Genomic DNA, 25,592 nt, shown 5'->3' with positions numbered 1-25,592 from the left:
TAATTGTTTAATTATTAGCATCCATAAAAGAGCAGAGAGGACAGCAGCAAAAGCAAAGAGACTACATTTCTGAGTCAATATTGAGCCCACTTTGAAGGAAAACAGTAACAGTTAAGTATAGATATATTGTCAATATATAATGTGCAAAAGTAAAAGCAAAAAGGTGAAATCTCTCAGCTATATAGGTACTCTAATAAGTACCACACACACACACACACACACACACACACACACACACACACACACACACACACACACTAAGTTTAAAGTACCTAATAAGTGTATAAGTAAACAGAATTAGCTCTACTTTATTTAATTCATACAATATAGCAAATTGTCACAGTTGGTGGTGTAGTATGTGCTTTGATTTGTTTCTTGATGGTTTAAAACATTGCTGCTGCATTGAGGTTTGCGTTTTAATTTCACGTTCATCAGTGGGATAAGTAGGGATGGCTTTACAATAAAAAGGGAGCTATGTTGTTTTATTATGTTCGTATACCTTTCCTAATGCGAGGCTCGTAATAGGATAGCTGAAGCATCCATTTACCCAACACAGAAGAAAGGTAATTACTGGTGACTGATAGCATGGCAGCAATTAGATTTTGCTTTGTCTTTAGTGTTGATTTGCAAGATGTATTTGCTCCATACTTCAATAGATAATTGCGTTAGAACTCTCTTTTACCATTTGATTTTATTTTCCATGACTTGCTATATCCTTCTGGTTCATTCAGGGACATTTTTTTTGTTTATGCTTCTGTCAGCAGTATAACCTCAAAACAACACGATAGTAAAATTTGTTTCATCAAAGGGAATACACTTCTAACAACCTCAAGAGCATTTTTAGATTTCAATTTATCTGATATAAACATTGTAATATATGTATGCAGGATAAAGCAGGACAATTATAGTTATGCTGAATAATGCATACTTAACCCTCTACTTATGAATGCCATTAAAATGCATCCAACTCTTCCTAGAGTCCCTAATTAACCCTCTTTCTCTTTCCCTCTCTCCCTCTCTCTCTCTCTCTCACACACACACACACACACACACACACACACACACACACACACACTTAACAGAATTTATTACAACGGTGTAAAATGACGAAATTAAAAGATAGTAGATGTATGCTATGCCCCCTAGTGGCATGTTCTGTGTAGTGCACACTACAAAATTATGACGTCAGAAGACAGAGAAATTAAAATCCCGCATGCTCAGACTACTTCAGCTGTCTAAATCACACCTTTAACTTTATTTCTTCTTGCTTCATATTTTTTTCATTAATGATTGTACAATTTCATCTTCTTGTTTCTTGATTTTTCTACCCACTTAGCCCAATAATAAATAGATGGTTTATCTCCTCAGAAGGGTGTCCTGTACTTATATGTGCCTCCTTCAAATGGCAAAATCACACATTGTTCAGCTTATATTTGGTTACCACATACACACTCAATTTGACCTGCTGTAACAAACAATAGTTTTATTCAAGATTAAACATTTAGACGACCACAGAATAGATGAACAGGCATTGGTTTAACACAAGGTTGATTTTTCTGCTGCTGCCCCGGAGACCCACTATTAAGCAAAGCTTTAGCTCACCAATTTTATGCATTTCTATCTATACAGATGCATACAGACATACACATGTGCATGTATTGTATATACATAGGCTATCAGTTAGTCTTCTGTATAAAGTTTGCATCCCCAGATAATGTTAAACATCGGATCAAGGTTGGTTTTGATTAGAGTTTCTTGCATTTCTGGAATTAAAAAAACCAAAACAAAAAAACAACAACAAATAAAAACCTTTAAATCTGTCAGTTGAAGTGATGTCATCAACTTTAAAAAAGTTCATAAGACGTGTTACAAAGTTTCTTGGAGACTCTCAGTAGTTTGCATATTATCAATTGTCCTAACCGTGTTCATTTATAGTTATCACTTAAAGAACGAGTGTAGTATTCGATATACTAGTGACACTTCATAGTAGAAGGCAGTGTTTCCAAGTGGGTCATCGTAACCAGGAGCACAGCAAGAAAAACCCTGGTCTGAAAATGGCATCAGACAGACAAGTCCAGTCAAATGAACCTGACAAAGGCACCGACAATACACAGATGTAGTAATCTTTTTTGTTTTTTAAAAATACACACATCAAATACGACATACTGCCTTGCAAAGAGACCATAGAAAAAAAGTATGGGAGGCAATATAAGAAATAAAGTTGTACAATTATTTTTGAACTATACATAGACTATAACTTATCCATGCCTGTTGTCTTCCCTCTGGAATGTAAGAAGGGATCATTTCTCTGATGTTAAAAATAGGCAGGACTTGAGAGAATGCATCTGGCACTGAAGGTTGAAAAAGACTCTTATTCATCAAGCAGGCGACAGTAGAATCCCTTTACCAGCAATTTGAGTAAGACAGATGGGACAGGTTGAACAATAGTTGGTGGATGAAGAGTTTTAGAGAAGATTTTGGATTAGCACCAACTTCAGAGATTTTTTTTTTGTTAACTGCGTGTCTCCAAGCATAGAAGGTGTGGCTATGATTTGACAATAACAATGAAACAGTATAGTAAGGAAATAATGGTGATAACATTTAGGTGATTCAGTGACATGGATGACCCTGGGGAAGGAGAAGCATTGGCAGTACAGTTTACTGACCAAGCTCATCCAGAACTGCATATGTCTGCCAAACACATCAGATTTTTTACTTTGAATTGCTATAATGTACATGCATATTTTGTCTACCATTAAATGTGGCTGAGATGCTTTTTTTCAAGAATTTAAACTATCTGTAATAGTGGAAGAAAGCTAAATGCTTGGATACCCGGATAAAGCTGAAGTCTTTATAATGTGTCCAAAGATATAATTAATATTTGCAAAAAATCTACTCAAATGCCCTCATTCTCTTTTCTTCTTCTGTAAATCTACTCAAGCACAATTAGGCCCAGGTGTACAAACAAAGAATCAGGGGTTAAACTGGGAGTATAAGCAGAACAGAAACCACCAGCCAACCAAGACACAGTGAAATGACTGATTCATCAAATTTTATTTGGTACATAAAAACAAAAAGCTTTTTTTTAATAGTGAGCTGAGCAAGCCCTCCTCTTCTCATTATGCTAGGATGAATCCCAGTTTAACCCCTGGATTTACATTCATGTTAATGTGATAGTGTATGCTACAGACCTAACAAGAGACAAGTTGAAACAGTTGCAAGGCTTCATGCAGTGCTACCTCATTAAGACATACATTGATTCTACTGTTGTAAGAAGAAAATTACTTAGGCCTTCCTAAACACTGTGTAATGATCTCATGAATCTAATCATAAAGTGATTTCATCTTACAGGCCTTTTCTAAAAACGTTGAAACACTTCTTCAAAAAGTAAATAAAATACAATGCAATGGAGAGCAAATTATTTGTATCCTTTTATTTGATGTATAATAGATCAATTGACGTAGCTTTGTTAGCAAAATACGGCAAATGTTTTAAATTGAGTGACACGTCTAGATGCACTTTAGCACCGGGACTCATCTCCTTTGTAGTAAGCCCATGTTATTGTTATATGTGCACAATGTGTATTGGCAGTGTTTTGCAGAAATAAACAAGGACTTCCTTAAAAAAGGTCTCGTCTAGATGGGAGCATATGGTACTCCAATATCTGTAGATATCATTCAGCATTAATGGTGCCTTCACAGATTAAACAAGCCATGTGCAAAAAGCACTCCATGTTACCAATTATGGCTTTTAAATTGTGAACAGATTAATACATTCTTTCAACTTTTCCTTGTATTGTTGAACTATTTGACTATGCAGACTTTTACAGAGTGGTGAACCCCTCTGCATCTTCCCATCTTTTACTTCTAAAGGAAATGGGCACTTTTTATACCCACTCACGTACTGTTTAACCGTATATTACAGTCAAATTGAAAATGAGAATACATTTTCAAAAATACAATCATATTTTTTTAACCTTTTTTATGGTTTATTATTCAGTAACTGTACAGTTTTTATGACTTGCAAATCATTGCATTGGTTTTATTTACATTTTGCACAGCGCTGCAACGTTTTGAGAAACAGAGCTGCATTCAAAAAACACAACAGCCGTGATCTTAATGTACATGTGCCACATACAGTACGAAACTATTGTGATTTGCAACCTAGTTAGTGATCATATTTATCTTTGTCTCCTTGCTGTATTTTTCGACATAACGCATATCTCTAACAATGCCAATTATACTTACTGTTACTGATAGAAAGACTTGCGTGACTAAAGATATGAGCACGTATGAGTCTAAGAAAACACAGACACTTGTATGAGTGTGACACGACTGTGGTAGTGCTTACAAGCTTACATGCAGTTAATGGTTGAAGATGATACAGAGAACCAAAAACAATAAATACATTGTATAAAACATAATTTCATATCAATATATTAAAATACTATTTAAAATAATATCTTAGACAATATTGCAATATGAAATTGACCGATAAATAGCTGTTAGGCCTAAACAGAGAAATATATATATCTAAGTATCTGTGTCCTTCATAGTTTGCTTTTTTTCTTAAATGATTTAAAGTTTCCAGATTTTCCCAACTGAGTAGCAGTACAGTCCAGAGAGCTAATACATTTTCTTTTTTTCCCAACAATAGTAACAATGAACTTACAGTACACAGTCCCATAATAAAGTTATACATACTGAATACAATATAAATGTCAAGACAGAAAAATAGAAAAATATCAATAGAAATCAAAAGTCAAATACATATCAGAGAAAGAATATAGAGTAAAGTGTACTTATGAGTCTTTGTGGTTCTTGTTGTAGCTGGAGCTTGGATTGGCTCTCATTGTTGGTATATTGGCTGTGCAACTTTTTGTTTTTTTCCCCAGTCCCGATACACACACTTTCACACAAAAACAAAAAGTTACACACATTTGCAAATACAGACACATGCAATGGCACACATGCCTGCAAAGGTGAAAGTGTGTACACACCCACGCGCACATACGCACGCACATACGCCTCACATGACCGTGCAGCATTTGCAGGTCTGTTTCTTCTCCTTTTCCTTCTCGCCCTCCTCCCCACCTTCATTAGGCTTCTCTTTTTCTGCCATGCTTCCGTTAGGTGGAGGCTGCTCTTCTGTGGCTGCGTCTCCGCCCGCTTTCTCCTCCCCATCCTCGATCACAACAAACTCGGCTTTGACATTGCCATCCACCCCGTCCATTCCTAAGGCTGTGCGAGTCTCCTGTTCCTCCTCCACGGTCTTGTAGCCCATGAACACTAGAGTAACTGGGTTGTCTGCACTAGCCTGGTCAGGACTAGGGCCGAGCAGCTTGGCCTCAATCCCTGTCACCTCTCTCTTGGGTGTCTGACCAGAGGTCTGCACTACTCCATTTTCACCTATAGAGAGCACCAAAGCATCGTTGAGAGATTAGGGAAGTGCATGAGAAAAGAGCGTGGTCAGGGTCAGACAGTAGGACAAAGAAAGAAAGGAAATATTGTTTAAATGACCTCCGGCATGGAGAACCGATTTCACAGAGTAAATCAAGAGGTTATTATGAGCACACTTTGTCTTTGTGACACTTGCGCTCAGGCTGCATTGCCATGGTTTCCCATGTGATGATACAATATGTTGCCATGGGCACCAAACTTACCTCCATTTTCTTTGGCCACACCCTTATTGGCTGGCACGCCTGTCTCAAGTTCTTCAATCTCTTGCTCAAGCCTGGCTCGGAAACACACACACACACACACACACAAAAAAAATCTGTGGATCATTCATGACCACAAATTGTATTATATTTGAGCAAACTCTGAGTGCAAATCAAAACACCATTAAATCACACTGCTACTGCTACTCCTGGTTTTTTAAATATTGTAGCAATTTACCGGTTAATTTCAAAATAAAAGAATAGTAATGGATAAACTGCTTCAAAAATTAAACATATGGTGGATTTAAAATGCTCACCTGAGGATGACTTGTTCCAAAAGTTTGGTCTTCACCTCGTCCTCCTGCAGACGCTTCTGAGTCTCCTCCTCTGCTGGAGCTCCATCTAACAACCAGCGCTCTCTCAGTGCCTTTGACTGCAAGGATAATATAGATGTTGAGAACACAGATAGAGTGTAGGTAATCCAGACCATTTAACTTACGTTCTATAAAATGGATCTAGCAATGGTAAGACAAGGAATATAGTTTTACTGTGTATGTACTTGATGTGTCCATGGGTGTTGATGCATTTGTGTGCATGCTTGCTACATTGAAAGGATCTTATGGAAGATCTTTATGCATACATTATGCACAAGTTGAGTAGTTAAAACGTTAGAAGCACCTCAATTTCTCCACATGCTGCACAGAGTCAGCCTCTCTTTGGACATCGATGTACTTTCTTACACAAGAGATTAGTGACACCATCTCTGACACTAATGATGAACTCTTTAGTTAATCTAAAGCAACAACATCTTCTTGCCAGGCAGTCTCGTACTTCTCTGCTGACTGCTGAAACTCAGGGATTCTGTCAAACACTTTAACTGCTGCCAAATAGTTTGCCAAGTGGACTAAATGGCACCCGGCCAGTGGATCAGGACTTCTGGTATCAAACTGGGAAATCCAAACATGTATTTAATATCATTATACTAAATTAAAGACAGGAATGAGAGGTCGCTGGGAGATAAAAAAAAAAGGAAGTGGCTCTAATCTTAAATTAGATCAAATATTTCTTAGGGCTTAATTCATTCCAAGTAATATCTTTATGAACAAGCTTAGAAAACTAACAGTGACTACTATTATTCCTTATTATTTTCCAACCAGGCCAGTATTCTTATCTTCAATCCCCATCCATCCTCTGGATGAGTTAATATCAAAGCAAATACTTGGCGTGCTCTGAGGTAAATATAACAGTGTGTCTTACTCGCAGCTGTTGGACCATGCAGCAAAAGACAACCCTGCCTGACCATATGGAAAAGTGTTAGAAAAAAAAGCTCTTGTTTTCACAAGTTAGGCTGAAAATCTGGACATGTGCTTGATGCGAATTCCTCTCCAGTGATGCAACTAGAATTTCTACAAAAAAACACCCCCCCCCCCCCTTCCTCCCTCGTGTAGCATATGCCTCTTTGCCCATCCTAAATTTTAGGAACCTAAAAAGGGTTGTAAATGTCAGGGTGTATCTCCCTCAATTTATATCCGTGTTTAAATTTTTTTATCTGCTGTTCTGTTTAAAATCTTACCCTCTCCACTGAGTAATTCAACTTCAGACATCCAGCTGCAGAGCTTTAGAGCACACACTTAACACTGTGTAATTCAACACTCGTCATTCCACAGTCCTGCATGGTCTCTTGGGCACTGAATCTAAACCTGCTTTGCCCTCTTACTACTCTCTGAATCTTGCTTGCTCTCGTGAGCCACACCCTACTACGCCAGTGCCTGACATCACTTTAATGTGCTCACTCTTGCATATGGAAGCACTCACACACACACACACACACACACACACACACACACACACACACACACACACACACACACACACACACACACACACACACACACACCAGTCAATGTGAACAGTTGAAAAGCTAGGAATGCTGAAACAACGTCTCTCCATTGTTCTTTGGAGTAAAAGCTGCTAACGTAGCAGACAAAGGGCGGAACTGGGATACAGACATACGCACACGCAGGCAAGCATCCATCCACACATGGATATGTTATGAACAGCTGGAAAGAGAAGAAGCTTATTTCAAATCACATTGTGCATCTATTCAAAAGTCTGTTTTGTCAAAATAAAGTTTCTCTGGTCCGTGTAGCATAAATGTTTTTCGTCAAACATTTCGTCAAATTTACATTTTTTTTCTTTCATTTCATTTTGAGCTAATGTCTGTGGTATAATAAGAGGATGGCGAAAGTGACTTAGCGGCCCAAAGCTTAAATGTTGTACTTTTAGCCTTTGTCTCTTGTACAGGTTAAGCAAATGTCCTTGGTAATTAAATGAATGAGGTTTAGATGTGGTTTTAAAATTAAATGCTCGCTTGCCGCAGCTGTGTTATTTATGTTTTTATGAATAAGAAAATGACAAACTGCTCCTTTCCCAACTTTGTAAAAGTCTGTTAGCTGTGAGTGCTAATTGTTTTATTCTGAAAAATCACAACTTGTATACACCATGTTGACATTTACTGACTGCTGACTCCTGTTAGCGTAATCATATCTCACCACATTTTCTGTGTTAACAAGTCTGTGTACATATATGTGTGTGTGTTTAATCATGTACTGGTGTGATTTAATGGTGGGGTACATGCCTAAAAAAATGTACTGCGTAAGCAAAGACGTTCATTAGGATTTCCACATCGGTCTGCCTCTGAGTCAAGAATACTTGCTGTGGTCCACACAAAGAGCCTTCTAACAACCCTGGACAGCATGATTACACTTCCCCTCTGTGTGTGTGTGAGACGAAAGTGGGGTGCGGTGGGTGTAAGAGCTGTTTCCTGTTGGTGGGAGTGGGACAAAAATCTGTTTCCTCTGCTAAAGCCCACTGCATTGTCTGAAGCTTCTGTGTTCCTTTATAAAGCAACCTACACACAACTGGACGCGACATGTACAGATACACACTTACAATGATTTGCCTGGAAAATAGAAAAAGTGGGAGCACACAGGGACAACAGTACAGGTCACTTTTAGAAACACACACACACATACTCGTGTGCACATGGCAAATACACACCTCAACCTTTGCTCTTATCTGTGACCTGCTGAATTGTCGGTGGCTGAAATAGCTTTGATAACGCTGACACATACGCTGACAAAAACCTTGGCTCTGATATAATGAGTGTGTGTCTACATGCATGAGTGTGTGTGTGTATAAACAGCATGTGGAGGAGCTTTTGGTATTATCTGTTATCCATTCTGAACATTCCGTGACAGCAGCAGTTGGGGAGTATCTCACTATGTTGGACAGATATATTTGAAGGGAACTGCTGATTTTAATGTTGTGTGGGTGTCTAACGTTGCTCACACACGTAAGAGCATGAATCCCAGAAACACGCAGAGGGCTGACCGGCAGTGTTTCTGTTAGCTTGTTAGAAGTTCTGTGAAGGGAGAGGCATGTAGGAGTACAGATGACACATACTGTACATTAGTTTTATCAGTGGAGAGCTCGAGTGCATTTCAAACAAAGCCAAACTGGCATGTTCACGAAGGATGAGCAATGTGATGCTGGGGTCAAATATCCCAGTTTATGCACTGCAAGCACTCTTTTGGTAGCAGATGGAGGAATTCACAAGTGTAGATGGGAGGTGATAGTATTAAATAATAACATTTAAACATGTGCAACAAAGATAATTAGTACTATGACTACTGTGACTGCAAAACAAAAAAAATCTATTGCTCAGGTTCAACTAGCTCTCAAGCTTCTCTGTGTACCAACTGAATTTCATTTGCTTACTTCAACAAATGAAATAAGAATACTTGATATACAAATACACATAAAAAAAGGTGGATGGATTTCTTTCCTGGAAGAAATCCAACAAACTCAATATGTGCCTACACAAGGTGGAAAAACAGTTAAACTGGAAACATGTGGCCAGCGGCAAGAGAAGCAGGGGAAACGTGCTGATGAAGTAGTGAGCAGGAGGTAACTGAGAGTGCCCTGTGCATACTATGAGATCAATGTGTTGTGGACACCAATACTTGTGTGTATTCTTGTCAACCACCAAGTATTCTTATGGGATACGTGGAAAATGCGTATGCCTGTGAATGTGTGTGTACCTTGAGATGCTGGAGTTGCCGTCGGTCATCATCCAGCTGTCTCCTCTTGTTTTCAATCTCTGTCTGCTTCTTCCTTTTCTCCTGTTATGATATACATGCATTAAGATTGGTAGGAAATGCACAAATGCATATTACAAAGATTAGAAATAGAAATAATATCATAATTTTAAAGAACAATATGAACTATATATTTATTTATGCAGTACTAGTGTGGCAACCAAGGAATTTTGGTAACTTCAAATAAATAGAGCTGCATATACGGCATCTTTAGTAGTCAACCAATATATTTTTTATATACATACAGCTTGTTGACCATAGGCATAGGAATGTAGTACTGGCATTAAACTGATATTATGTAGTAATATAAATGTGTTTCCCTATATCTGCCACAGGTAAAATAAAAAAGAGATTGCAATATACAAAGTTTAGCTAAACAGACACCTGGATGTTAAAACAGAAAAGGCAACAAGTGACAATAAAACATTTGTGAAGTATAAAAGATGAACAGAGACAGAGGAACAGACAGAAAAGCGCAGTGAGCTGTAGCTACTATATTAGCTTTTGATGTCCTCTAATGGATGAAGGAGATGGGATCTAAAAGGTTGAGTCATTAAGACTGGCAGTCAGACCATGACGAGCAGCAATGATTTGTTGTTTCTTCAGCCATCAGTGTGCATGATGTGCACTCTGTGTGTGTGTGTCTAAGTGTGCGTATGAAATAGAAAATAGAAAGCAGAATGTGTCTATGTGTGTAGATAACTTACAGCGATGGCCTGGAGTCTCTCCTCATGTGACACCTCAGCCATCCTGATGAAGGACAGACAAGTTAAGGGGCAGCATGAGAGAGAGAGAGAGAGAAGGGAGGAGGGGGAGGGAGTAAGAGTTACGTCTCATAATGACCAGCGACATCAGACATTAGACACAGCGTCAAGCAATATTCTGTGACCCCTAGTTTTTGCTCACCGGTCATTTACCTTCCAGTGATTTCTCAGTGACTGAGGTTAAATATCTTTCTGTTTGGCACTAAATCAGAGTCTCTTTCCAGTCAGGAAAAGTTGGTGCAGGCATGCTAATGTGCAGCGAGGGCTCTGCTGGAGATTCCTGCTTTAATAGGTTCCAGACAAGAGCTTCAGGATGGAGGATGGACAGATGAAAACTTAAAGCCAGAGGAAAAGACTGCACACTGTTGCTTAACGGAGATAGGATAAAGCTATTGCTATGAAAAAGTGATAAATCCTGCACTGAGTTCCACCTTTTTCTGTAGTAAATAGTTGAGATTATCAGATCCAAAAGGCAGCACTTATCGTGACCTCTAGAGCAAATTAAACATAGAGATAAATTCATGATCCCAGACTGGAAAATTTTAATTTATAAAGACTATATAAGACAGAATCGACTGGGTACAAGAATTCAGTACAAGGATTTTAGTATGCAAGCTATAGACACCTTCACTAACAACTGTGAGTGCCATATGGGGGTATTATGACGTTGATACATTCATATACTATATTTAACCCTGACTACTTTCAGCTCTCTAAGGACAACATGTGTTATGTGACAATAATAGCTAATGTCTCCACATATGTTTTATTTTGGTAAGTATTATTGTGCTGAGAGGGAATTATATCTCTTATAACTATGTCTAATGTATTGGGATATAATCTTCCATTTAAAAATTACAACTAGTCCGTTAATTCTTACATTAAATATAACATCTAGGTGAGAAAACTACTGTTTTAATAAATGCGAGATTTGATTTATGCGACTGTAAACGGATGATACAGTTCTGGCAATTTGCTGGTTTTATTTGTTTGTATTCAAGCAAAGTCTCAATCTCCCCAGGAGTGGACGTATACAGAAATTCTGAAGGTAATGTATCTAAAAGCTAATGGCTGGCCAAAACTGGGTCGTACAACAGGACAATGATCGCATGTACACCAGCAAAACTGCAGTGGCCCAGTCCAGACCTCAACCCAACTGAAATGCAGGACTTTAAGAGAGCTGTGCATAAATGAATAAGAGCTTTGAAAAGAAGAATAGACCAAAATGTCTTCACAACAATTCAAAAGACTGATGAAGTCATATACAAGATCTACCTGCTCTAGAGGTGTTTCTACAAGCTCTCAAATCCTGGGATGAACTCAGTTTGTCACAGGACTGCATAGAGTCCTTTGTAAACCTTCATTTGACTCTATAAATGATGGAAAATGAGGACAAACACAATATGTCTCATTTAGGTTTTAGACAAAATGACAGATTAAAATATTTTTGTAAAAATCCACTATTCAGGAAATCAGCAGGCAGGTTAATCAATGTTAAAAAAATATATGATAAGTTGCAGTCCTAATTAAGAATTACATCCATAGGGCAAACTAATGACTTTTTGGTTTTTCATCTCTAATTTAAATTATTACTTTTATGTAAAAACATTTAAAAGGTGACATTTAAAAAGGTGATTCACATAAAACCTTAAGGGGAAGTATGTCTCTTTCGCCACATAAAATTACACCCCTGCACAGATATAATTTGCTATAATAGCAGGAATCTTTAGAAACATTACAGTGATCAAAGTAAGAATTAACGTACTTATTAAATACAGGTTCTGAATGACTTGGTGTCAAATTATCCATTTTCTCTACTCCCAGAGAAGAAATTAACTTCTCTGAATCTGACTAGAGTTTCTGGTTGCTTAAGTGTCTGATGGAGAACAGAAGAATGGTGTGCTCTCTCTAGACCAGAATGAAGCTTTACCACAACATATATGGGCTCATCATCTAATCCAATCTTTTTAAAAACAGCTATAACAAAAACAGCTGTCAACCTAACCTACAGCAAGGCCAGTAACATTTCTAAAATTGTTTGATTGCGTTGTTGTTGATGAGGAACGAGGAACAGCATCCCTGCTCGTAACAGATTGTATCATTTCTCAGCTTAGTACATACAAAGGTTGGATTGTGAGTGGAAAAATGCAGCATATCACCAGTTCACATCCCTCCTATCCCACCCTTTTTTTGCGGCTGCATTTTTATTTCCCACACAAAGGCATGCAGGGTAGCAGCGCTGACCTAAAAAAGATAAAGAAGCATCTTTTTTCATGCTCAGTGTGCAACCATTGACCCTCTAAGACTTAGGCATGCATGAAGGTCAGTCTGTAACATGTCCAATTACTGTCTTTCCTGTGCATTTACACACATATAATCAAACAGCTCACTTCTCTTCCATTCCCTCTTCTGTTTTTCCATCGAGCCACATCACCATCACATGGAGACCCTTGGGGGGGAGAAAGTAAGTACCACAATCATCTGATCACCTCCTGAAGTACACACAAACACAGACATATTGTACCGTCTAGACACATTTTCCCAACTTTTGCCTTTACCCAGTGATCCTGACATGTGGATGTACTGAGTCAAATCAGCTTTTATATGGCTTAATGTGGTAAGATTGCACTCTCAAAAATAAAGCAAATCTTAATTTTGCTTATAATTGTTTGTTTAGAACAAAATTAAAAAACATATTAATTATGTTTATAGTTTTTGTTTTGGCATCGTTATATAGCGCATTTTTGTCCTAAGCCTTTGTCCCTTCCCATCCCTCAGGTTATAGTCGAAGATGGGCCCTTAGATTAGTGCACATCTGGAAACTGATCTGAATCATTTCATCGGTGGAATTTGACCAGGGAGGAGCAGCTGACCTCTGTCGTTTTTAAAGGACCAAACATCTTAATGTGGAAAAGGTCAAGGAGCAGGTCCCACCCGCAGCTGAACTTGACAGCAATTATACAATGAACACATTACCACTGTTTGATACATTTGTTAAAAATGCAGGATAGAGAGACCATTCACAGCTTCACATTTAGAACACCTGAAATGTGCCAAATCACCAAGAAATTTTTGCAATTTCAACTGCTTTTTAGTCACACAGAAATGTAGTTTTTGTTTTTATTAAGTAATTATGCATAACAGTTTTTGGACATAATCTTACTATGTATGTGTAAGTTACAGACTTTTATTAGCAATGTGCTGATCGACCAGCTAGGGACTGAAATCAGTCAATTTTCAGCATTCTTGGCTCTGATTGGTGACCGGCTGGTCAGCCTAATCTATGTCAGATTATGCAACATGCACACTGTGGTGCAGGCAAATGGTTGCATTCGCATTCTAACAGGTTGTTGGAATGAAAGCTCTTCACTATAAGTTAAGACACAAAGTGTTAGAACAGACCTAATGAGACACGTAATCTTCACCCAGATGAACATGGACAATTTAAAGAAAGTAACAACGCTGCTAAAGCTTCCCAGAGCTCAAAGCCAAAGGATCAGAGCAGTTACAAGGAAAAATTATAGAGACAAGAAAACAGAAAGGGGCTGACCTTTTATCTGGTGAAATTATAAACATACTGGAAAATTATTTAAGTAAATGACCTTTGTTATGTAAATCTGTTAAACGTTCTTTTGTTTAACAGTTTAACAGTTATTTGCACCTCTTTCCGGTATCGGAGCACTTTATTTTCAGTTACTTCAGTTGTTTCAGTGAGAGGACATCCTGCAACTTACTCAAATTTTGGGGACACTATAAAGTTGAATCTTTTTTTGTTGTTATGAAAATAATATTTAGCACTGAAGAAAAGTTTACTTTTGTTTGAATACGCTGTCATTTATAGTTTTTACAAAAAATGTGAAATTAGTAGCTGGAAACTGAAGACTGGAAGTGATACATCTCTTAATTTTTATGCACTTAACTCTTGGAAATTAGCTGGCAGTTAGCATTTCTAAACAGCTAACTGAGCATTAGCATTGCTAATAGACTTCTCTAAGTTCTTCTGTATTTCCCTGTTTCCTTTTTTATTTTTGATCCTCTTCCTTGTAATTGGCTTCGTTGTAATTATCCACTTGTTTACTAATTAGGTTACTATTGAGCGATTAGACCATTTTTTTCACATTGTTTGCCATCCATTCGTCTTGTTGACATTTGATCCATTTCAGTGTTGCACTGTCCAAAACCGAAACTGAAAACAAATTTATCACATGAGCACTACATAAGCGCACCATCTTAATAAGAGAACCATGTGATTTTCTATGGCTGTGATTGCCCGGAGAGCTACAGCTGCTTTAAAACATTTAATTTGCAGTCAGTATATTAAACATCAGCACGTAATATAGTTACATCAGTTTCCATCACGCTGTCCTAGCTGGACACAGTTCAGCTAAAGCACACTGTAAATAAGGTTAGCTTTGCATAGATAAGTGTAATGAATTTTAATTTAAAAGTTGTACAAAGGTTGTATTATGCATTTATCTAAACACAGGATGGCCTCAATTGTGATACAGATATTCTGCCCATGTTTTAGTTACAAAGACAAGAATTATGCGTGGACTTTGCTTCTATCCTGCCAGTATTAATAATAATTCTTTTTGCTCAACTGACTACCAAGTTGTGAATGTGAAAAGGTAAATACAACAATAGTCTAAAATCCAGATTTAGTCAGATGGACATGATATCAGGTGATATGAAAAAGTACTGATAACAATCCAGTCACTGTCAGATGCATCTAAACATCTACATTCAGCAACAGTGAATAATACTTACAATCTTGTGCATGCAAGACTTAACGGCAACAGTCCAAAACCAAATGTAAGCGCTAGTCCTGATTTTATAACCTCTGGAATAATACTGCAATGAAATTTTAAGGACATATTGGAAAACTGTGTCTACCTTGTTGGAACACTGGGGGCCTATGTCCTACAGCCTCTCTCATAAATTATTGACGCACAGGGAGAAAGGAAAGCAGGCAGCCATCTTTGCCACAGTAAAAAGAGTAATTACATTTATGACAGAGAAAGACATCAAGGGAGGGAGACAGTCACTAAGAGACTGGTTTGCCTGACACAGATAAATGCAAGAGATCAAAAACATCACTCAGACAAGACTAAGCGATGGATGGATCGTAACAGGCGGATTTAGAGACAACCAGCAAGCTAAAACCACATTTTTGACAAAATGTAAAGGTAGGTACATATCAGAAGAAGTCTGAGAAACACATTAATGACCAGCCCAATTCCCTATTGAGTGCACCGCTTCTGTAGCATTTCCAGGAACACATTAACTGCCAGTGTACAGCAACAGCATTCTCTCTTCTAATAGCATTGTGCTCATGGTCCTCTGGAACCAGCAGTCACTTTACATACTCTAACTGCACTATAATGCACTAAAAGTAATCAATTTAATGCCCATAAATGTAAATGAATTATAGCCCAGTGGTATATCTTTGTTGGGGGTGTTATATTGGCATAAAGTCTTACTAGGATAAAAAAAAAATCTCCTTTTAAGGTAAAGAAAGTATTTTCATTCCACTTAATTATTAAGATACATAAAATCAACATCAGGTTCTTCTAATTTAAAAAAAACATTTCATCTCTTCCTGATCAAACTAATTCTACCTTCTGTAACAAAAACAAGACTTTTTAAATCATTACATGTTGCCTTTGTAGAAGGTTTGCTGTAGATAATTTCCAATATGTGATGACAGAGAATAGCTACTCTTTGACTCCAGACAGCAATAGGTCTGCTCTCTGTCCGCAGCGGTGGCAGATTGTGTCAGTCCAAATTACCTCAAATTATCTTAAACAAACACCTGTTGGGCAATCCAACATGCCTCCTACGCTCACACATACTCAGATGCACAAATTTATTTAAAGCTTGTTTGTGCGGCATCTGCTCTTCATTAGGTAGTAAGCACTTTAATGCACCTATACTGAACTGAACACCTACTGCACCATTAGGACCAGGCAGAATCAGGTCCCTTGACAAAGAGAGAAAGACGGATAAGAGCACTTTCAAATGATAGTTAATAAGTGGAGTTAATTAAAGTTAAATCTGGTGATATTTCTATATCACCTTACTATAAGCTTAGTCATAAAGGGAGGTTTTAAGCCTGATCTTAAGAAGTAGATAGTGCCTGTCTCCTGGATCTAGAATTAAAGCTTTTTGCATAGGAAGGTGGCCTGATAATTCAATGCTCTGCCTCCCAGTTTGGAAACTCTAGGAACCACAAGTAATCCTGCAGTCTGAGAGCAAAGCGCTTAACAAACTGTCTGAAACACTCAAAGCCAGCAATTAATTGAGCCAAAAAGTATCATTTATATAGTTAAATCCTGTCAGCGCTTATTCCTGTGGTCCACAGAGACCCGCTGCTGTTCAAAAATTGCTCCCCAAACATCAATGAGCCAGCCGCACACACTGGGTGACATGTTCCACACTGAAATATTTACATATATGACCATGAACATGGGCATTTAACTCTATACTCCATCCTCCTACTTTACTATGCCATGTGCGCAATCGGATTGTTGTTGTTGTTTTAAATATGAAATATAAAAACCTCCTAAAGTGAGATGTTGATAATCACACCAATCATCTGGTGCCGAAAGTGACCAAGTTACAACAAATAAACAAGACATTTGTTAACTTAGGCTGTGATTCACAACAGCGAGAACCTTTAAACTAATATTTTGCAGCTATAATGAAACTCCTGGGTACACACACACACAAACACAATCACAAAAAGAAACCCAGAAAAAAAAAGAAAAGGTGACTGAAACGGCTGCAAGCCAAAAAAATAAGAAAACAGAATATTATTTATTCTGCAAATCTGGAGAAATCCCAGATGTGACTGAGACTGTCATTTCTGGCTGCTTCCGAAAGAACAAGCATGCCAGACACAGACAAAATAACAGAAAATGTTTCCTCTTCAGAAAGAAGGATGATGGTGAAAATGACTCTTGAGTTAATGACACAGACCCTGCATTTAAGAAACGCTAAAACACTCTGGAAAAGGAAACTGATCTCGAATCCAATCACCCTGACTGTGTCAGAGTGGCCCTTCTTTCTCCTTCTCTCTACTCCCCACTTCCACGGCTTCCTTCCTTCAGGCCAAAAGAGCACAAGGACAACAATACTCCTCCCAGCCTCTCTGCCCCAGCCACACACTTGTCCCAGGCCATTACACACATATACACACCAAGACTTCTCAACCACCACCAACACACACGCAGCTCTGCATCCTTCTGTCTCAGGCAGAATACAAATTGTGCCAAATATAAACAGTGCAGTGCCTATAAAAACTAGAGGAAGTCCACTGAGGTCACACGTTAGTGTTCAGGAGTCAGAGGGCAAAAGTCCTTTCCCTTTGAGGCCAGCCATAAATAACAGCTCTGTTAGCACAAAAGAGAGTGAACTACTGTGTAACATCTATGTCGAGAGGGCAAATGGCAAGTCACACAAAGACTGAGACACATGTGTTGGGACGGGGGAAACTGGGAAAGTTCTGATGTCTTACTTGTTTCAGTGTCAACAGCATGCAAGAATGAATGAATCCTGACTTTACATATGTAGTGGCAGGATTTCTAGCAAAAAATGAGCAACCAATCAAAAGTATTCCTGTGATCTTTATGACTCTTTTGTCTTTTCTTCTGTACATAAATGGTCAAAATGGACTGCTTTTTATGTATCACTTTTCTAGTCTTATTGACCGCTCTAAGCACTTTTACGAGTTGTCTGTTGGCAACATTAGGAAAAAGACAAATTTCATTAAACTTGGCAGAGAAGTGAAGCATGACCAAACAAAAATTCAGCTAAATTTCACTTGCTTAAAATGGTGCATTAGTGAATTAGCCTTGGCAGACCATGTGCTCTTCATGCAGTCTTCTAGTTAGAAAAAAATAATGAATTCAATTACATTTGTATTAAATCCTTCACCAGTTTGGAAAGTGTTATTTTTTGTATTGTCTAGCAGCAATATTAATGAAGTTTATTTATTGGGGCCATTCATGCCACTCAAAGTCAACAACCATAATGGAAAATTGTTAAGGAAACATAAAATAAGCAACACAACACTAAACATGAATGAGTTACAATGGGTATTATGGCATTACAAAGAGATTAAGCTAGTTAAGAAAGATTACCTTAATTTAGGTCACAAAAATAGAAGTTTTAAGAGTAGGTTGAGGATATGACAGGAAGCTGAAGATGGCAAGTTTTTTTCAGTGGGAGTGGCCAGAATGGTTCGAAATGAGTATTTGAGAGGGACAGATTGAGGCAAGGCTGAGATAGTTTAGACACACACAGAGAAAGACAGTGAATACACTGGAAATAAGATGCTGAATATGGAGCTAAAGAGGAGGAAAAGAGGAAGATCGTGCAGAAGATTCATAGTGAAGGAGACAGAGTTTGTGTGACAGTATGCTGTGGATGGGGTGAAATGGAGGCAGATGATCCCCTGTGTTGTTCCCTAAAGCGAGAAGCCAAAAGAAGGGGGGGGGGGAAAGAGATGCTTTGAGCAAGAAAGTTCCATCAGTAGCCAAAAATTTGTTGTCACAGACTGACGTCAGTCCACAGCAATCATAATGGCACAAAAATGGGAACAATCTTTTTTTGTATGCAATTATTCTCAAATTTGTGACATAAGGCAGTAGAGAAGGTGTTGCGTAACCCTGCCTTATTTTCTCAACCTTCACACTGCTGGTCAATAAGTCAATATGAAGTCTTCGCTTTGGAAAATTACAGAAATACTCGGATGCAGCCAACTCTAATGTGTAAAAAATTTAGGTTTGCAGGCACTTTTCAACAATGGCCACATTTTTTAGGCATTCAGACAGGCCAGTATTTCTTCTACTCAGTTCCTAATGTGCAACAAATCTCCACTCTCACATTCTTTCCACCAATTCCTTCCTCGTTCTGCCTTCTACAAATACCTAATGAAAAACCTTTAACAGAGGCAGTGTCCCTACCCTGTGCTGCTTCTCCCTGGAATCTTCATCAACTAGTCTCATCTGACCGATCTTGACCTTCATTATGCTACGCTGCAAAACTGATGAGTTTTGATCTTTGCTTGTTAATGTTTAGATATCCACAGAGTGCATGCTGAGTCCACAACTCCTGTGACACTTTATGATTGATCCGGGTGTTTTGATTATAGCTGTAGAGGTCAGAATGCAGGTTTAGCTTGTCAAAGGTAGAAATATAGTACATACACAGTTAGGGCTGTTCGATATAACGATATATATCGGATGACGATATAAAAACGTCTATCGTTTCATTTTATGCTATCGTTTGTTTCGTGGTGTCTCAAAATAAACTGTTTATGGCAATACTTTTTCATTATTTTGATAGTCACTCTAGTGGCTACATTACTTTCTTAAAATTCTCTCTTTCTCTTACATTTAATATAACCACACTACAGACAGACAAGCGTTTGTTTATAAACCTTTCACAATAAACCTTTCACAATAAAGCTCAAGATCCTGTTGAGACTTTTCAAAATAAACTGAATCACGTGAACGATGCAGAGTGTTTACGGATGAGAAGCAAAAAAGAGCCGTCAGGTGCTAAAAAATAAACCTTAGACTCAAACGTTAGAACAGGCTTTTCCCCGCAGCACGCTGTGTAATAAATACTCACAAAGAAACGAAACAAACGATAGCATAAAATGAAATGATAGACGTTTTTATATCGTCATCCGATATATATCGTTATATGAACAGCCCTAGTTCCTAGGATGAATAATCTTAGAGTTCTGGACAAAAGCTCAACCTTTTTGGACAGAAGATTAAAAACCTGAATGAGTAAAGAACAGGATAGTGATCCCAATTATTGACTTGTTCTTCAGCCTTTTTGCAAAAACAGTGTAACATGACCTGCTGACAACACTGTCTTATGCTTACAGAAAACCCATTTCAGTAGTGGCCTGTCTCCTGCATCCTGGTGTGTTCTTGTTGGTCAATAAGCAAATTCTATATGTCCGGAAACCTATGGACTTGCATTACGGGAGCAGCCTTTCTATGTTAATGCAGGAACCATTAGGCCTAATAGGTGTCTTCCCTTATGGCATGGTCCCAATATCTACTCAAGGCTCTCAAGGACTTGTTTATACTAAGTACACAGCAAAATCTCCAGTGTTAAATTAACACTGGAGAGTGTCTATATGGGTCCACAACTCTGAGTGTTAAATACAACACTTTTGAGTGTTAAATTAACACTTTTGACAGTGTTATATGTTTAAAAGTAACCTAGTCAGTTTTGAAGATTAACAAAGACTAACACTGAGCAGTGCTGATTTTCTAACACTGGAAAATAACTCAAAATGTTAGAAATATTCCAGTGTTAGAAAATCAGCACTGCTCAGTGTTAGTCTTTGTTAATCTTCAAAACTGACTAGGTTACTTTTAAACATATAACACTGTCAAAAGTGTTAATTTAACACTCAACAGTGTTGTATTTAACACTCAGAGGTGTGGACCCATATAGACACTCTCTAGTGTTAATTTAACACTGGAGATTTTGCTGTGTATGTTTGTCCAAGATCAGCCTGTCCAATCTCTTCTCACAAAATAAAGTTTGATTTACAAAGGGGACAAGGACTAATATTCATCCTACTTCCTCCCCTTAAACCATATTGCCATGTGTGCACCCTGTAGATGAGGTTATCAACAGAGCAAAACGAAGGGTGATCTACTGCTTATCAATAGGGCTTTTGATATTATCTCTGCAACAACACTGATGACAGTCATATGAGCATGTGGGAGTGCACATGTTTTGGGCAGTAGGCACACACACACACAGGCACACACATACAAATGTACAAACACATACTGCTGAGCACACTTCCCTCTGAGATTAAAACGACTTAGTGGCTAAAAATGACAGTTTATCAGAAGACACACTATCCGCTGGGAAGAAAAAAACAAATCCTCTTTTGCCTTATCTGTCATGACAAAGCAGCAAGGAGGGGGATTTGTAATAAGAGATAGTCATAAAAAAGAAAAAGTGACTATCCAGGAGGAAAAGAGAAGGCAGAGATTAAGAAAAAGAGAAAAAAAAAACAGAGACAGAAAGGGCGAGGTGGATTGCAAAGCATTATCTAAGAATATCTCACATCATCATCATCGGCCCAGATGTTACTCCGTATTACTTTGCATGCTTGCTGAGCAAGCTTTCACTTCCACTTCCTCTTTTGCCCTACAATACCATCTTTCAGAATGGGACAGTAAGTTTAAAGACATTTGGAATGTATGACATTCATTTTCCATGACTAGCTTACAGATCTGATTTTGTAACCACTGCATAAATGGTTTCTTAATGACAGCAAGGTCAGAGAGGGTAATTGGCAATATCCATCACTCTGGGGCTATTTGCTCAGGGCAGGATGTGAACCCATGAGAGGCCTCCTGTCCACTTGTAATAATGCTGTACCACCGGATTCTGGCAAAACTTCTAGGAAATTGCAACCCAACAGTTGTCGAGGGTTCTACGTTAAATTAGATCTATTTACTCATATACTCCGCTCTAAAACAAAAGATTTTCATGAAACCTGCATTAACTGATATTTATACAAACAGTTAGTGTGGATCCTGATAAGATTTTAATTATACTAATGCCAGTGTTGACTCTGCTTATAGGTCTGAGTCTTTATGTTATTGATTTGTTATTGGTTTTCTGTGCAGGTCTAGACAGGTTTTTTTTTATTTTATTTTGTTTTATTTTTTGCATCAAAACAGCTGTTTTATTATCTGAGAATTATCTGAGAGTCTGACAACAGTATAAGAGCTGCATATGAGTCGAGAACCAAGAGTGTGACGCCACTTTATTGCAATGTTTAAGTGCCAGAAAATAATAAAAGGAATTGATAAGCTTGGAGTCATTTGATTCACATCGGTATTCCTAAGGGAAGACTTATAGCTACTAAATGTTCATCAACTGCTCACTGAGTTCTGTCTGTTTGGGTTGGCACTGGGCAGGTAGTGTACAATTGTTCATCATAGTTGCTTTGTTTGAAAACCTGCATTTTGCCACTGGCTATACGTGGTGACAATGAAGCAAAACATAAAATCTGGGAGGGGGGAAAGCAAAACAATCCGATGAATAACACTAAAATGGTCATGTGTCCCAATGTTAATCTGAAAATGCTGATTATAACTTCTTTAATTTGTACAGGTTATGTCATTGTGACTTTATAACTGTAAGTGTATTTTGGATGCTGCTTACTATGAGTTGCCTCAATGAGAATTTCTATTATTAGCCTCTTGGCTTCCCGAAAGGCACTTTGATTGCAGTTAGTTGAGAGTAAAGACTGTTACTCATTCACATTTCACCTCAACTTTTTTTTACTGACTGGCCATGAATAGGAATGAATGACCTTCCGGTTACCAGGCTCATTTCCCCTAACTAAATTGGTGAACGCAGACCCATCCCAGTACCAAGCCTGCCAGTGCAAGGCACAGTCATCAACACACGCATAAACAATCCATCTGTTTGTTCCATTCATACATGCAAAATGACTGGCAGAAATGTACAAACAAAGCTGCACGTATGCAGGAATTCAAAAAGACAAAGACAGAAATGTGACTGTCCAAAGTCATAATGTCAGATAATGTTTGGGCGGGCAAGACAAGTGCTGTCGCCTCCACTGTGAGTTGCTGACACGACACAGAGCAGCCAACTGGATATAGACCCTCCACTCACATGTAGCCTGGCTGGGGCCTTAGGACTTAACTGCTTATAAAATGAAATGAAACAACAGAAGGCAGGAAGTGCTGCTAATAAACCAAATATCCAACCTCTTTTTAAATGTTTGACCAGATAATTAATTGTCTTAAATCTTACCAATAAAATCTTAGAATATTAAATGGTATAATGCATAATTGATATCTATATTTTTACACATTTATCAGTGGTGAGAATTACATTTTGCGTTATTTTCTATTTACTAGTCAATTACACTATTAGACAATAAAGACTGATGTTCATTGTGAAGCAAACAGGCTCTCGGGACTTGAAATCAATTAATTTTGTCTCCTTTTCAACATCTCTCTGATGGCGATGGCTGACCTAGCAAGAGGATAAAATGTCTGGCTGGAAGTAACCTCAGAAATCAATCCCCCTGATGCACTTTCCCCAGCATTTATAAGAATCAAACAGGTGTCTCTTAAGCTTTTTTATTGACGAACATACCTAAGAGTGTGCTGTGCTACTTCAGGGAAATAATGATCCGTTATGTTTATGAACTCTCAGCTATCTTGCAAGGGCTGGTCTTGTCAACAAAGGTGTTTTCTACAACAGTCAACAAGCCCCGCAGAGCAACAATGAACACAAGACCAAACAAAAACACACACTTTGTCCGTTTGTGCCTATGCATGCTGTGATCAAACGTAATTACAAAAAAGAAGAAAAAAAATCAGGGCAAAAATTAAGGAGCTGGTCCAGCTGACATTGTTCTATTCACAGACAGGAATAGAAGCAGAAGAACACACACAAGCCCGGGCTACGTGATATTCTGGGAGGATGGAGAAGCCAGGTTGTGCCACTGCTGGCAGCCTGCGCCTGGATTCATTTGAGCTAACGTCGTCTATTTAAGAGTTTCATTCGCCGCTACAAAGCCAAGCGCCTCATCCACTGCACGGTGTAAATTCCAGACACGAGTATGTAATGGCCAAGGTTTATCAGCTCATGCGCGCCATGTTGGAGGGGACTGCTCACATCACAACACACACAGAATACCCTGTTACTGTCCTCTCCTCCAGTCTGTAACCAGTCAGCATCTCTCCACCCGTGCAGTGAGGGCCATGCGCGGCTGGCTGGCTCCACTGGAAATTCACCATCGAAGCAACAACAACAACAACAAATGAAGAGACACTTGCTTCGCACATCAGATCGATATTACATGACGGATCATGAAAGGCATCCGCGTAAACACGTCTTCCCATTACACCTGTCGCCCCCATTGGAAGTACAGTAGTGTAAGGCGGCCCTCTAGGCATGCAATAGAGGATGATATGACATAATAATGCAGATGTTCAGTAACTCTCAGCCGCTGACTTAAGCCAAAGCAATGCTATTTTCAATTTGCTCTCATCTGTCTTGAAGGATGCTGCGCCTCCTGTGATTACGAGTTGTAACCTCCTAGCATATTAATGCAGCTGCACAGTGCTTACACAGTGAGGAATTTCACTATTACAAAACAGCCAGTATATTGTTCGATATGCATATTTCATCCACCCTCTCTCATCCCTCTGTCCCGCTATGTCAGCCCTCGTGTCCGAGGCACAGGATTGATGCTTAAATGTTCCGCCGCTGCACAACCAGCCGCTGAACAAATCACCAAAAGCAGGTCAGCTACAGGAAAACACATCACCAACCGCAGCACACTGAAAATCACGACTTACTCAGTTTACAGATCCCTTTTTGCTTCCCGCCGCAGACGTCTTCCAAACGAGGTGTCCTGTTGTTTATTTTTCGGAGCACTCTCACACCCCTTCCTTTCCTCCCCCTTTCTCTTCTTCTTTTGGATGGCACCCCTTGTGCTATAGCTGAGGTGATGCCGAGGGCAGCTTGCGCGCACGGCCCGGCAATTATAAGACACCGATGGCTTCCTCTCGGGCGAAAAGGACGCACGGCGGACTTGGTTCCGCGCTGGGTGGGAATCTCATGGGTTGTGGGGCGTCGTCTGAAGCAGGTTGTAGACTAGTCAGGGTACGTGTGTGTGTGTGTTAGAGAGAGAGTCAGAGTGGTATGTGAAGGGGAGTGCAGAGGGGGAAAGGATACGCCTCCCAGCCCCGCGAAGATAAAGGGGCCCTGGCTGCCCACGCTGACTAAGATAAGGGTCCTTCTCTCCAAAAACGAGGCCCTGCTGGCTCTGCTCCAGCCTCACCATATGACGTGCAAGGAACCGGGCTGTCTGCTTCAGCGGTGCTTCAAAAGTACGTGCAGCCTGAGGCTGGGACCACATCCAGGATTTCTACTAGAGGAGAACGCGCCATTCTTTCCAGTTTTACTGTT

At 38.9% G+C, this 25,592-nt stretch overlaps 1 protein-coding gene across 3 annotated transcripts; it reads right to left on the bottom strand.

Moving 5' to 3' along the window:
* Positions 1-1,232: 1,232 nt before the first annotated feature.
* palm1b (paralemmin 1b) lies at positions 1,233-25,592 on the bottom strand. 3 transcript variants are annotated; one of them, XM_085256849.1, is made up of 7 exons: positions 24,980-25,592; positions 12,974-13,075; positions 10,527-10,569; positions 9,763-9,843; positions 5,977-6,092; positions 5,663-5,733; positions 1,233-5,408 (listed from the first exon to the last, which is right to left on the bottom strand). In XM_085256849.1, the coding sequence occupies exons 2-7, from the start codon at positions 13,018-13,020 to the stop codon at positions 5,029-5,031; spliced, it is 738 nt and encodes a 245-aa protein (XP_085112975.1). In that variant the 5' UTR covers positions 13,021-13,075; positions 24,980-25,592; the 3' UTR covers positions 1,233-5,028. The 3 variants fall into 3 exon arrangements, with proteins under 3 accessions (XP_085112975.1, XP_085112974.1, XP_085112977.1); XM_085256848.1 differs by having other exon boundaries at positions 12,974-13,032; XM_085256851.1 differs by lacking the exon at positions 12,974-13,075 and having other exon boundaries at positions 24,980-25,588.

Source organism: Mchenga conophoros, linkage group LG19, assembly GCF_057382185.1.
Source record: "Mchenga conophoros isolate Kocher_MC1m ecotype Shallow Benthic linkage group LG19, M_conophoros_male_GT1.1, whole genome shotgun sequence".
Taxonomy (NCBI): domain Eukaryota; kingdom Metazoa; phylum Chordata; class Actinopteri; order Cichliformes; family Cichlidae; genus Mchenga; species Mchenga conophoros.
Note: the sequence above shows the minus strand (reverse complement) of the source record. Positions and strands in the feature narration are given on the sequence as shown.